A 15527-nucleotide genomic window follows, 5' to 3' on the forward strand; every position below is an offset into this window, starting at 1 on the left:
AAACAGTTGAAATTCAAATTAAAACCATCCTAACCTGAACTTCTATCCTCAGCAAACCTAAACAGAAGGTAAGCAGTCATAATAATTCTTTAAGTCAAAATATTTTAACAAGAAAACATTACAATATTTATTTGTAAGATTTAAATAAGATTTTCTATTTTAAAAGGAAAATTAAGCACAGATTAATTATTAATGGATATCACCACAACACCCTGTAGTACAGCCACTATCCTTACATATACATACATAAATATATATATTGCAATCATGACACACTAGTTGCTGGTGTAAATACTTTACAATACACTGTCAAATTTTAAAATGAATTACTTTGAGTGATTTCTCCTCATACAAATAGAAAGTCCCAGGAATGATTCACATAACTGTCACATTTTACAATTTTTATCTTTTGCAAAGTGGGAATTTCTTTTAAGTCTCAACACTTATTGACACCTATCTCTAAACACACACAAAAAGCTAAATAAAACAAGCTTAACTGCACAATAGCAACACCTGCCTGCATACAAAACCAACGAGCCAAATAAAACCTTCTAACTGAGGCCTGCTCTGAAACAGAGATATCTATAGATGAAACAGACTTCTCCACAACGACAGCATTAAGAATTAAGCTCTAAGAAAGTTAATAAACCATAACATATACTGAAATCTAGAAATTTCTTTTTCATGTGATAAAGTGGAACAAATAAAAACAATAGCTCTTTTAAAAAAATCTTTAACTTGTTACACTTGTAAGTCAGCACATTAATGTCTTACTGGTAAACTTGATGGTCTTTCTTGTTGTATTAAATTCAAGTCTTCATGGTTAGATTTTCCGGGGGCCAGAGGAGGTTGAGATCTAGTGCCATAGCCTTCCTGAGACATGTCCTAAAGAAACAAAAGGTACTTCATAAATATCTCAGTTTTAAGCTTCATTAGCAACCAAAATGATTTATCACAAAGTAACAAGTAATGTCACATTTCAGTTTATAAATGTGATAGCTATCATTTCTTTAACACTTTACCAAAAGCAAAAATGAATCAATTACAGAAATATGCATCAAATTAAAAGGTGAATTTATTGTAAGGCCATACTAAGCATTGTACAGTATTTGAGTTTTGCAGGAGGCTGACTAGTTAGTAAAACATGGGCAGGTCAGGTGTGGAAAAACTGTTTTTTAACCAGAGCAAATGGAAAATTCATTGTATTGCTTAATATTGATTTGGTCAAATTGCCTTTAATATTATTTTCAAAAATTTAAATAACTAATGAAAACTTTACTATCAACTGAAACTTAATATACCCTATCAAATACCCACAAAACAGGATAAACTGTTATTAAAGTCAGTATCCTTGAGTTTCTACAAAACCAATAAACATTCAGGTACAGAAGAATATGCTCACATGATATAATTTTCAGGAAGCAAAACACACCCCAAACACCTTCCACTGAGGGAAAAGAAACTGATCTGTTACATGGGCATTCTGGCATCCTCTAGAACATTTTTCCAAGATGCATGTCTTCAGCATTATGGTAAAATAATATTAATACAATTTAAAAGTCACTCTACACCACACTTACCGTATATTAAGTTTCTAGCTGTTTAACCATGTACACTCAGCTTTGAAATATTCTACTATCGTTTGCAGTTAAAGTAAAACAGCAGACCAGAATGGTAAAGACTTATTATAGCATGGCTCAACTGGCACTGAAAAGTTGAAGAACCAGTTCCTAATTGGACAGGGGGAAAACAGAGAGAGAGAAAGCTTAGGACTTAAAATTCTCTCCCCTTCCCTGTCAGTTCAAATGGTACTGGCATTAAAGAAACATCATATACAAGTCCTACTTCTCCTATTAAATCTCTAAAGATTGCTTGGAAAATTAATGTTTATGAGGAAACCCTATAAAAAGCTTCTGCTGCCCCACCCCTTTCTCATATACTATATACACTTCAAATTACTTGGCTTCTTACATCTAGCAAACACTTGACTACAGCCTGGTACTACAAAGTATACAAGATGCAAAAACTAGATTTTACTAGCTAATACTAGCCCAGAGCTGGTGCAACTGCCTTTAAACAGACTCCAAAATAAAGGAGTAGGCCAGTAATACAGCATTTTTCACATGCAACCCTTACTCTTTATTCATTCTCCCCCTCCCTCTTTTTCTCTCTCCCTCCTGGTGTGTGTGTGTGGGGGGGGGGGTGGAGTTACATAAAATACCACTTGGTACTGTACTTTGGTAAGAGAATTCAAACACGATTGTCAGGCGTTTTTTCTTTCTTTTTATTTTTTTTTTTCCCTCTCCTGGGTAACCACAATAAGGCAAGGTGGGAGTAAGCCAAGGACACTTGAGGGGGCAGATCTTCAATCTGGTTGCCAGAACAGGGTAACAATTAGACTTGGGGGGGACAAAAACAAGAGCTGAAGGATTATTACCACCCTCACCAACCTTCCCCACAAACCACGTTTCTGGCAGATCCTATGTTTCCGCTTGTCACAGAGGCTTCCTGCTGTGTGCCCTGCAGTTCCCTGCGATTAACAGCCAGGATTTCCAATCAAGTGGGGCACACGGCCTCCATTCAGGGGCGTATACCCTGTTACAGAAACACACAAAGGGACAGGACAGCCTTACAATGGGCAAGGAAGTGAGCAGGACTGCCTCCGGTCATACACACACGTGCTATGGACAGTACCTAGGTCTTCTTTAGTAAACTTTAGTGCAGAGACAGCAGTGGGCTTGCATCTCACATGCTTCCTAGCCTTTTACATGGCTCTGTATTTTTTCTTTGTAGCAAAGGAACTATCTTTTAAATATGAGAAAGACACTACAGAACTATGGTGGATACATATTCCAATTTACATACTGTCCCACCTAAAACAAAACAATGAAGTAACAAATTGCAAACTATCAGAAAAATTTACTATGCCTTCACGTTTAAGGATTTAAAAGATTAAAAAAAATTCAAGATTATTAGATTCCACTAAAATCTCAAATATTATCCCTAACCACAAGAAGCTTTCAATTATGAAACACTGATACAAATAAAACAAGGTAAAATTTAGAGAATGGCTGAAAAGGGAAATTGTTTGAGCATGAGGACTGATTTAACTGAGAGCTCACAGAAAAGGTATGAAGTTTCTAATGTATACTACTTATTACCCATAAGTAATATAAGGAGTCTATAGTTGTTCTTTAACAAAGAGGTAAAATGTTGTGTCCCATAAGGAAACAGGCCTTTTGTCATTCTAAAAGTATTTTATTTGCCTTTCCATAATTTTTTTAATGTGTTACTAAGTCCTTTTCATACAACTGGAGAATATTTTGTGTAGATGCCACAATTTTTGGTCCCTTAATGTCTTGTATAGCTCATTATATATCTGCAACTAAATATCTATTTTATTCTTTTTTTTTTTTTGGTTTTTCTCCGGTACCAGGAACCGAACTCACAACCTTGCGCTTGCCAGGCAGGCACTTTGCCGCTGAGCTAAATCCCCAGCCCTATTTTATTCTTTTCTTATGGTGATATAATATTGCACTATTTGTAGAAGCCCTACTTACTTAACAGTCCCTAACTGATGTGCATTTGTTATTTCCAATCGTTTACCACTTTATACATCCTCATGCACACATTTTCACGTAAAGTATTTCTACAGCATAAATCTATGCAAGTGAAACTTCTGTCAAAGGGCTGGTACATTTAAAATTCTGATAGATCCTGGCAAAGTGCTTTTAACAAAGTTAATATTAATTTACACTCACAGTCCATTTCAGACTAGAACAAAACTTACTCAACATGTTTGTTTGCATTAAAATATATCCAATCATATTATAAAACGTAGAAAAATCGAAACAGAGGAGAGGTGAGTAGATAAGTTATTAACTGCATCCTCCCCCTCAAAAAGAAGAATTTGAGAGCATATGGACTATAAATCAAAGGAAGAATAGACAAGGAGAAGGAACACCTCTATCACTACCAAACAAATGACAGTAGGACTAAGTAGGAGGTCAATGACAGTGCCTCCAGAAGTTGACAAATCTGCCTGCCATAATACTTCAAAGGAGATCTCCAAATTAGAAACAAAAAGTAACAGAGGGCAACTCTGGCTTTGGGATCTGGAATACAAGACAATACTCATCATTATAGAAAAGTTTTTCCAAAGATCTTGTGAAGTAAAGATGTACTACACAGAGACTAAAGAAAGCCCAGGGTGAGGGAACATGCACCCTCACCCTCATGAAATCCTATGTTATCTAGGTCAGAAGAATCTCTTGCTCCTTTTCTTTCATCAGTTCCTAAAGGGAAATCAGATATTGTTCCGGCAAGTAAGATGTTTTAGTTGGACAGGAGGACCACACCACCCTACACAGATGCCTAGAGCTAGGGGTCAGCAAGGCTCTGAGAAACTGCTCTGAACTTGAAGAAATTTAGTGTCTTATGATCATGCCTTATTTTTCCATCTGTAGATAAATGTCAAATATCTTCTCCAAAAGGAGAGCAATGTACAAGAATGGCATACTCACCCCTTTGCTCTCTCAGAAAAGCCCCAATGGAAATATAAACAAGGTGAGCTGACACATGCAAGAGGTGCCTTTGTGACAAGTGGTGAGCATAGTTTGTCCTATCAACCACCCATTAGACAGTTCCTATTAGTATTTTGGTTTGTACAATGCAACAAAATTTTAACAAACATTTTGCAACCTACAATGCAAAAAAATTTAAGTAACTTGCTTAGCTAGTATGTGGCCACAATGCCAGGGTATCTCACAAGGATGGATGTATTTCATTTGTACAATAGGGCATGCTTGGGAAGCTACAAATACTACTGTAGAATAAATAATTTCATATAATTTAACCTTAAAGGTATCCTAAGCTTTTACGTATTCTCCTAAATATACTTTTCAAAAAGTATGTTTAAAGACTTTATATGTAGTTCTTGAAAAGTATAAGCTTCAGGACTGTCAAAAACACTCCACTGCAGTATCATAAATAAAGAGTATTTAAATTAAAGATAATGCTCCCTACCACCAGTTATCATCAGTTAACAAAACCCACTGGCTGACAGGAAGCAAGACAGGACCATTACCCAACCAACTATATTCTTTAAGGCCCTTCTGTTGGCTCCTCTCTTTCTGCATGCCTCTAAAAGCTGGTGGCCTCTCATCCTTACCCTAAGGACTCCACACTGACCTCCACCTGATGATCCTACATGTCTACTTCTGATCATTTATGATTTAAGTGCATGATTAAATTAACACTGATCTGTAGAGAGAGCCTCTTGTACTCTTCCTGCCCAGATATGACTTTCTTAACCATGCCCTCAATCTTTCACCTTCCTCAGGACCCACTTCCCACATGGGACTCCTGAGAGATGCCTCACACACATTATCTCTTCTGTAACCTTAGCTAGACTCTGGCCTCATTTAAGATACCACAGCCACTGCTGTGGTCCCTCAGGGCTTTGCAGTCCCTGCACTTCCCATCTCTATACCTACAGCTCTATGGGGCTGCTCCTGAGTGGACATTCTGCTTTCTCCTTTGTCTACAGAGCACCAAGGAGTCCCACCATACTCCTCATGACAAGTATCTAAGGCCAATTTCAGAAATAATACCTTTTAAAGCAGTTTCTTTTGCTTTCACAATATCTACTGTACACATCAGATTTTATTTACTCTTTCAGGTTCTTATACTAGGGAGACAATATGATGTTTACATGTGAGTCTGATTTATTTCCCTTATATGACTATGGTCTCTAGTTCCATCCGTTTACCTATAAAAGCCTCAAGTTTATCTTTCTTTATAGCTGAGTACTACTCCAATTGGGATGAGGGAAAGGAGAAAAGAAATAAATATATATATATATTATATATATATTATATATACATACACACACACAAGATAGCTAAGATAATTGTACTACTAATTTCTATTTGTTTATTGAAAGGAACAGTTAGTGCTTAATTTTTTCACCAGTTTTACATGCTTATTCTGGTAATCTGAGATACTTTGAAGGCAATAATATGCAATAAAACAACCACTGCTGAATTCCTATCATCTTGTTTTATGGAATTCTGCATCATTTCTAGTGTGGTTTTTTTTTATTATTATTTTTTATTCTCTTTAGAAGGAAAAAAATAATCTCTTATAGAACTAGCACTGCTAAAAGTGGGGCATGGTGGTACATGCCTGTAATCCCAGCACTCTGGAGGCTGAGGCAGGAGGATCATTGCAAGTTTAAGGCCAGTTTGGGCTACAAAGTGAGTTCAAGACCAGCCTGAACTGCATAGCAAGACCCTGGCTCAAAAGAACAAAAACAAAAAGAACTAGCACTGCTGTATTTTGACTCTCCCAGATGGGACTCTCAATTTTTCTAGGAGAGGGGCTTCTTTGGGATGCCCAGTGCCATCCCTGACAAGGGCTCAGTAAAGGGCAGGTGAATGCCTGGCTGAAGAGTTCCTAGGAGCTCAGGACAAAACATACATTAAACACAATTCAGGCTCATATCCAAGAATATTTACCATGTTAATAGTTACATTTCCTGGAACCAATGTGCTACAAAACACATTTTGTTGTTTGTTACTGACAGTCTTAAGGCAAAAGGATTACTGCAAAAATATATTGTAAATTAAGAGAGAAGGAAAAGACTAGGAAGAGCAACAATGGTATCACTAAAAAGGGGGAGGAAAGGGACAAGAAATTCTGTGCCTATATGAAGAGATCAGCAGTGAAACAGAATCAAAAATGTAATGAGCTTCATAAAAGCTGTACATCAAATGACTGTACTAATTTATAAGAAATATGTTGGGCGTGGTGGTGCACATCTGTAATCCTAGCACTCGAAAGCTGAAGCAAGAGGCCAGCCTGGACTACATAGTGGATGGGAGAGAAAGAACAGAATCAAGGAATATGTTAAACCATAGTGAATCAAATGGTACATCCCAGACTATGGGAATTTCCATTAGACAAATGACTCAATTTCTAAAATAAGTGGTAGTAAACTAAAAGGAGGGAGGAAATAGGAGAGAAGATGATGGGAAATCTTAAAAATAGAGAGATTAAAAGACATTAAACAAAGACTGGACTTTGAGTTCTAATTCAAAGTATTCAACAATTGAAATTGATACTTGCTTATTCATTAGACTCCTAGAGATCTGAGCTACAAGATAATTGACAGGAATAAATTATACTTTAAATATGATAACTCTATCACATTTCCTTTAAAAGTCCTTTATCTTAAAAAAGATGACAGAAAATTGGAAGGTAGAATTAGAGATGCAGAAGAGGATTAAGGGAGGGGAAGGAAAGGGAAAGAAGGATTGAAAGCAATTAAAATCTATTATAAGGGTATACCATTTCCCAAATTGAACCTGAGACAGGAGATTAGGGCATAGCAAAGCTGGCTGGGGTAGTAGGTGTGACCAGTTAATTACAAAACCCTAGAGCACATGCACAGAACAGTTCCCAAAGCCCTGCACATAGACATCTCACAAGAGCTTGAGCAGATTTTCCATTAGACGGCCTAGACAAAGTCAGCCTGAGGACTGAGTGATACATAAACAGTCTACATTGAGTTTTCGCCATTGTGTTCACTCTTGCATGGGGACCCACACTCACACTGTAAGGTATGCTTTTTTTCTACTTTTACTTGGCTCAAACTAGCTCTGCAGAGCTTGTTTTTTTTCCTACCTTTAATAAAACTTTGGTACCATTTCGCTTGTCTTGAGTAATTCTTTGCTCAAGACCCAAAGAACCTAGAAACTATTTCCAGAAGGAGACTCCAGCACCCTAAAACCCAGTAGCAAACATATTCTGTATTACAAAGATGCACTAATGGGGGGAAAAGAAGGGAAGGAGGGAGGGAAGGAGAGAAGAAAAGGAGCGAGGGAGGGACAGAGGCAGGGAGGACAGGCTTTGTTGTGATTAACCTTGGGGGAAACAGATTTTTATCTTGTAGTAGTACATAACGAAATACTGATTAATGGCAAGATGTTTAGAATTTACTTAAAATAATTTTGTATTGAAGGGCTAAGTTTTAGCTCAGTGGTACAGCACATGCTTAAACATGCAGAAGGCTCTGGCTTCAATTCCAGCACCGAAAAAATAAAATGAAGCAAGAATAATAAAAGAAGCAAGTGGGTAGGGGCTATAAGAGGGGAGGGCATAGATAAAATAAGACCAGTGACATAATTGAGAGATGCATGCAAGAGGTTCATTATAATACTGTCCTACTTCAAATTATGTTTGGAAATTTTCATTTAAATGAAAATGGAGTTCATGGCTTGAAAGACTACTTTGGGAATCCAGAAGTGAGGCTGAGGTGGACCTGGGCTTTCATCTGAAAAACTGTAATAACTTGCTAATTATATTCAACCCCTCTCCTCTCCTGTGAAAACATATTAAGTATAGATCTTTTAATCTTTCATTTTCTTAACACCCCCCATTTTTCTCTCATTGTTTGCCTCACTATTTATCCCTAATGTTTAACTATCTTAACCACATTTAAAAACAAAATCCATCAGTCATCACCACCAAATTAACCTTATCAATTTCATCTTCCCTCTACTTTCACGGTGAAACCTGCTCTTCTGGTTGGCTCAGTGATCCTTGCTCAATCTCATCTCCTTCACAGACTCTTATCTTAGCTCCACCTCTTAAAAGTCCTGCTTCTCCTATTGCATAGACTTTGGAAGCCTTTCAAAGTCACAGATATCTGGTAGAGACATTGAGCCTGAGTCAACAAACCCAAATTCAAATTTCAGCTTCACTCTTTACTAACTGTGTGACCTTCAACAGTTCAGTTTCCTGCTCTGTGACACCTGAATGTGGTATCTCATGCATGCTAAGTGTGCACGATCTCCCTGCTGCTCCTACAGCTTGTCTCTGAGGCAAGGCCCTCAAAGAACAGGGGTTGAAAGGAGACTTCTGTGCACATGATGATGATGATAATGATGATGACGATCTGTTTAGAATAATGGTCAGTCTTATTCTTCCAAATCCATATTGAAACTTTCCCTCACATCTTCCTTTCCCCTACTCCTAAAATCTTACAGCTTAGAAATCACATGACCAAAACTCACTCAGTGTAGCCCAGGTGAGTCTGGAATTTGGAGGGATCCTTCTGCCTCAGTTTCCTGAGTGCTGTGATTACAGGTGTGCGCCACCATGCCAGGCTCAAATTGTTTTTTTACTGCTACTAATTCAATAGCTCAGTTCAAAGCTAACATTAAACTCATATTCTCTCCAAGGTGATAGATGATAGATAGATAGATAGATAGATAGATAGATAGATAGATAGATAGAAAGAACATTAGTTTTTGTTAATTCAAAGGAATAATTATTTTCCATATTCTTAAAAACTGGTTCCAGAAAAAGGACAGGTCTCTGTAAGGTACCTCTCAACACTATTTACTGATGAGTTTCAGCAATATCAAAAACAAGTTTCTTACTACAAAAGGAAGTCATCCGCAAGAATGTCACTGTGACACATGGCCTGCAATAAAGATGAATGAAGCCTGCAGCGAGCAGAGAAGAGCACAGTGGCCACCTCGAAGCTACTCAAGTCAGGATCCTGGAGATGTCACATCACACGCAAGATGTGGAAATTTTCTGTTTCGATACCATCCATTCTCACAAGGACATCTTCCTCAAATACTAATGGGCCCAAAATGAAAAGGAAAGCCACATGACTGCCTAAAATTACATATTCTTAAATATCAGAAGAGAAGTATAAAAATAGGAGCTAAGGGCTAACTTAATTAGGATTTTTAATTATTTTTAAAAACTCACAATAACAAATGAGCCACAGTAATATTATTTGTGCTTTTGTAGGAAAAAAACTAATTTTATGTATGTGTGTATGTGTGTGTGTATATATATATATATATATATATATATATATATGAACTTTAAAATCTGTACATTATCTAAGAACCTCAGTTTTGTAACATTACCAAAAGCATTCCTTTTCTCATCCATAAAACCAAGATATAGGAACCTGACTCCTGAGATAGAGGAACCTACCTTCTAATATTGTAATAATGATAATGACACACTGTACCTTTAAGCCTTACCATTCTGCGTAGCAAAATTAAAGCATTCAATTAAGCATACCTGAGAGTAAGAACCAAACTGTTAATTCTACTACTAGAACTTTATCCACTGGCCCAGATGCTAATGGTGGGGAGATGGTAACACCTAATAAATATACAGAATTCACTATTTGCCAGGCACACTTATAAAGTGGTTTACTCATTTAATAAACTCTTGCTTTTCACACTGACACTATGAAATATGTAGTTATTCATCAGTATCTATGGAGTACTGATTCCGGCACTCTAACCCAATACATGCTCCATAGATTCCAAAATCTACAGATGGTCAAATCCTTTTTATAAAATGGTTTATAATTTGCACAGAACCTATGTCTATCCTCTACTGTAGATATAGATATATCTAAATAGCGTGTAACAGCTCACAGAATGCCAATGCTATGTAAACAGCTGCACAGTTCAGGCAATACTGAAAAGGAAAATTGTCTGTACATGGTCAGTACAGACATAATTTGTTTTCTGAATATTGATGATCTGAGAGTGACTGAATCTATGGATATAGAGGGCCAATTAGATTGTTTTACTGATGAAAAAACTGAGGCACAAAGGTTAAATAATTTGCCTAAGGTCACTTACTTAGAATAGGAATCCCTGTATTCTTTATTAGGCAACACTCCATGTCCTCCCAGAGGACAACTTTCAGTAAACTATCCTACTGCTGACAAATCCCAATCTGAGGCTGGGGTCTAGGAATCGAAATGTGTAATAAAGTTCCCAAATTTGCTTATAAATTTGGAGACTTATTGATCAAATACAATACAGTTATCTTCATTAAATTATGATAATTAAGAGACTCTTGTAACAGGGCTTTCAGGCACTAAACCCTTACCTACCATCTATAGTGAAGCATTCTACTGTATGATTAGCAAAGACTTATGCACCAGGCCCAGATCAGTCTGCCCACCCCTCTTTCTCTATCCTACTTAGGCCAGAGATGGCCATCTAGAGCTTAATGCAGCTGTAGTGTCTCTTGAAAAGATTATCATCTGTTCTAAAATGAAATAAGCCTAGCACTGGCTTCTCATACTCTCTGAATACTGATTTCCTTTTTTTTTTTTCCTTTTTAGTTTTGTTTTATATTGTTTTTTCGGGTGCTGGGGATTGAACCCAAGGCCCTATGCATGTTAAGCAAGTGCTCTACCACTGAGCTGCATCCTCAGCTCTTACACACTGGTTATTACTGCAAAAACCCAAGGCCCTTCCTCTGGATCAAGAAGCATACCATCCTAACACAGGAGCACAAACCAGAGCCCAGCAGGGCCTTCATCAAGTAAAAAAGCAAGATCACTCTTCCTAGTAGGTAGGACTGCAGCCTACATTGAGGACATTCTTGGACAGCAAAGCATTGAAAACTTCCTGAAAATACAGCAAAGTGTGTGTGACATGTAAATTTTGGGGGGGCAAGGATCCATAGCTTTTGTCAGATTCCTAAAGAATAAAAGAGGTTAAGCCAGACACGGTGGTGCTCACCTGTAATCCCAGCACTCAGGAGGCTGAGGCAGGAGGATTGCCATGTGTTCAAGGACAGCCTAGGCCACATAGTGAGTACAAGACCACCCTAAACTACAAAGGGAGACTCTGCCTCAAAAAAAAAAAGTCCAAAGGTAAGAACAGAGATAATAGTAATGAAATTCACTAGAACTGAGAGCACCATTTCATTATAATTTGTAAGAGGAGAATCATCCCAAATAACTGCATTCAACATTATATTTTTTTCTAAACAACTAAAAGAAAGATAAAATTACTAGAGAATTCTCAAATATATTGATTAAAAACACTTCAACTATATTGTTAGTGTTCAAGTCAAATATGTAATAAATGCTGAAGCTGCTTGAGTAACTGCAGTCTGATAGTTATCTATTCAGACACCTACAATCATTATGCACATACCATAAATTAAAAGAATAACATAAGAGACACAGTGGCATGATGGAAAATTGCTGAAAACAGAATTTCTGAAGCCCATATGCTCTTTACACGGGTACAGAGTTCGAGTTTGGCAAGAGTGAGAAGAGCCATAAAAATCTTGTCTCAAGCTTGCCTTGCCAACTCGTCCCTAAAACTGTATAAGGAATCTCTTTTAAATGTTGTCTGATTCTTTGTGATACGCCTCTGGAGCAAAAGCTGAAAGAGCCGAGTTGGGGAGGGGGAGCAGCAGGAAAAATAACAGAAGAAACATGACAAAATGCAATTTAAAAAGAGCCAGTTATCTATTGCTCTTTCACATTATACCAAAAATGGTTCCAAAATGCAAGAAACAAATAGGATTCTGTTAAATTTTTTTAACCAAGAGTAGAACATATACTTTATAACATTTTAAAATGTTAAAATGGTTATTTAACCTATGAAATTCTTTCCCCATTTTAGTATTAGTTTTGACATGTTTAAAAAACACTTTAGGGGCTGGGGATTTAGCTCAGCGGCAAAAGCGCCTCCCTGGCAAGCGCAAGGTCGTGAGTTCGGTTCCCGGTACTGGAGAAAAACCAAAAAAAAAAAAAAAAAACACACTTTAAAAAGTCTTAACATCTATTCTTTATTAATTTCTGATGGAAGTTAGTTAGGCCATAGCAACTCTTCTCTTAAAAATAACAGAGACTAGGGCATAGTGGCACATGACTATAATCTCATACTCTGGGAGGCTGAAGCAGGAAATCAAATTGGCGTGTAGCCTAGGCAACTGAACAGCACCCTGTCTCAAAGAAAAAAAAATTTTTTTCAAGGCTGGGGATGTAATTCAATGTGAAGGCCCTGGCTTCAATCTCTAATATTGCCTAAACAAAAACAAAACAAAATGAAAATAACAAAAAAAAAAAAAAAAAAAAAAAAAAAAAAAATCAAAAAAACAAACAAAAAGCACTCCCCACAGAAAGATCTCTAATATTTTCAGAGCTTCCCTTATAGTGTTTGAAAACATATATAATTAAGCACTGTTATGAATATAAGAAAATTCTTACCCTCTAAAGAGTAAATTAAAAAAAAAGTACATTAAATTTCTACTTCTGGGGGAAAAATTTGAGGTTTGCCATAAAGTATATCCTAACTAAAGTAAAGGAAGATGTGTATTTTTACCCATTTTTTGAACACCTCAAACTTCTCAAGGACAGTCCATTGAAAGGGGATTCCCGCAAAGCCAACAGCAAAAACCTGCAACGCCTGTAGACTTAAGAGATCCAAGAATTATTAAACTATACCCCCAAACTACGGTCAGACACTCTGAGGATGGGGCCTAGCAATCTGCATTTCAACAAGCCTTTCAGGTGCTTTTAACGTGCAGGCAAGTTACAATGACCTTCAGGCTTGACTATCTGACTATCTCTGATGCAAAATACATCTCTGTTATAAACAATAATAAAGGAGAAACTGAAGTCTTTTGGTTAAAAGAGTTGGAAGCAAACCCAAACCCTACACATCAGGTGTTTCTCCCAGGGCTCCTAGTAATGGGAGAGACAATGTGCATGAGCCACACAGGGTCTGACTGGAAAGCACTGATGGGTCCATACACACCAGTGGCTCCCTGACTTTGAGATGCACTCAAACTGCCTGGAGAGTTAAACAGAGACACCAAGGTTTCCCCCAAAACAGCAATTTGGGGATAAGAAGACTCACTTTAGAAAACACCCAAGGTAATTCTGATGCAAATAATCTTCTGCACTTCTTTTTGTGCTTTTATAAAATATAGCTGCACCTTATTCAACTGCTCCTCTTTTCTCTACTTTTTTTTTCTCTTGAACTGTGGATTGAACCCAGGGCCTTCGTAATGAGACACATACTCAGCCCCACCTCACTTTAATTTTATTTTGAGAGAGTCTCTAGATAAATTGCTCAAGCTGGGTTCAAATTTGTGATCTTTCTGCCTCAGCCTCCCAGAGTGCTGGGATTTCAGGTGTATCATCACGCCTGGCTCTTTCCCTACATTTTAACTCAATTCCTTCACCACCCAATGATAGACTGAACAGACATGAAACCACTCCTCATCTAAAAAGCCAAGCACTTAGTGGAAAGAGTCTGTGAACTGAACTAGGTTCTGTTCACTCTAGAAAACACTGGGTAGCCACTGCACAAACTAGCGAATTCCAGAAGTCACACCATGTTTCAATCAGCTGCAGACAATTTTTTGCTATATAATATACATACAGCTTGCTACTCTAATTAAGATTTTTTTAAATCAAAGCAATTGATGAAGGAAGAACTTTAATGTGTATCTAAATTTTGTGTCATTTTTCACATTTTAACACACAAAAATGAATATTTTAAAGACAAATGAAAACAGCTGAGAGTAGCAAAACAACAATGGGAGGGGAGGTTCTCTAATCTTCTTATATCTGAATACACATATCAAGGGTGGAGAAGAGAATTATACAAATAAATATAACGAGGCTCAATCACGGTACTTGCACACCCATGTCTTCTTAACTCTGTTCCTGGGCATCAATGAGGAAAAAAGACAAACAGTCAGGCCTGAGGGACTGTCAGGTGGATTTGAGGAACCACATTCCATGAGAGCACACATTGTGTGTGCACAATATCTCAGAGTAGAGGGGAAAAGCTTCTACCTCCAGCTGCTGGGTCTGTAGCACCAGGACTAAGAACTAGAGGCACAGAGCTCCAGCGGCACAATCAGTTACCACTTGAAACTTCCACAGAACTAGAGCTGCAAGTCTACTTAGGTCCCAACATGCCTGGCTCCACTCCCTAAATCTCTCTCAGTTAATAGAGACAGTAATGGGAATAGGGAAAGGAGGAAAAAGGATGTGGGAGAATGAGACAGGAATGACAAAGTTCAATGCTTTAAAAAAGCTCACCTACCCTTAGAGTTATGCTACCAACACAAGGAAGGATGTGGAGTTCAGCTGATCTTTAGCCTAAACCCTACTCTCAAGTTTGTCTGAAGGTTTTCTTTAGCCTTTAATGAAACACATTTTAAAAGACCTAGAAGTTTTCTTTATTGTCTCCATGGCAAGTGGACAGGCAGGCAAGCACTACCTGTGGATATGCTCTCCTATATCTTTCTAAATGGGCACAATACTCTACAAAATAGATACCTGTAGCCAGTGCAGAAGATGCTCCCAGCCAGGGCAAGACCCCCACACCCCAGGTTTACCCTGGCTTCTAAGTGGCTCACATCAGAAGAAGCTTTCCTTCTACCACCTTTCTAAAGTGAACTGAGTATAAAAATATTGTCATTACTATGTAACTCCTGACTTCCTGCTGGGTTTCTTTTTGATTACTAAAAATAAGAAAAATTAATATGTTAAATATGAAAATAAAAACCATTATCAAATTATAATCTAATGCAATTAGATTCCCACTTATACTCCAAATCATACGAAGAATAACTACTGAAAGTTTTCCATTAAAAGTCAAAAATGCCTGAATACTGGAACAGACGTATATAAGAAGTGAGGGATTTTGCTTTTC

General features: G+C 37.4%; 1 protein-coding gene across 1 annotated transcript in view; it reads right to left on the bottom strand.

Annotated features, from left to right (window-relative positions):
* Positions 1 to 15527, bottom strand: part of Arid1b (AT rich interactive domain 1B (SWI1-like)) — a gene marked incomplete at its 5' end in the record, with an annotated part of 413582 nt that overhangs the window by 263876 nt on the left and 134179 nt on the right. Inside the window, 1 exon segment of the mRNA XM_013517332.1 lies at positions 775 to 885. Within this exon segment, the coding sequence (XP_013372786.1) occupies positions 775 to 885 (111 nt within the window).

The sequence above is a fragment of the Chinchilla lanigera genome, unplaced genomic scaffold (genome assembly GCF_000276665.1).
Source record: "Chinchilla lanigera isolate Chin_1 unplaced genomic scaffold, ChiLan1.0 scaffold00038, whole genome shotgun sequence".
Lineage (NCBI taxonomy): Eukaryota > Metazoa > Chordata > Mammalia > Rodentia > Chinchillidae > Chinchilla > Chinchilla lanigera.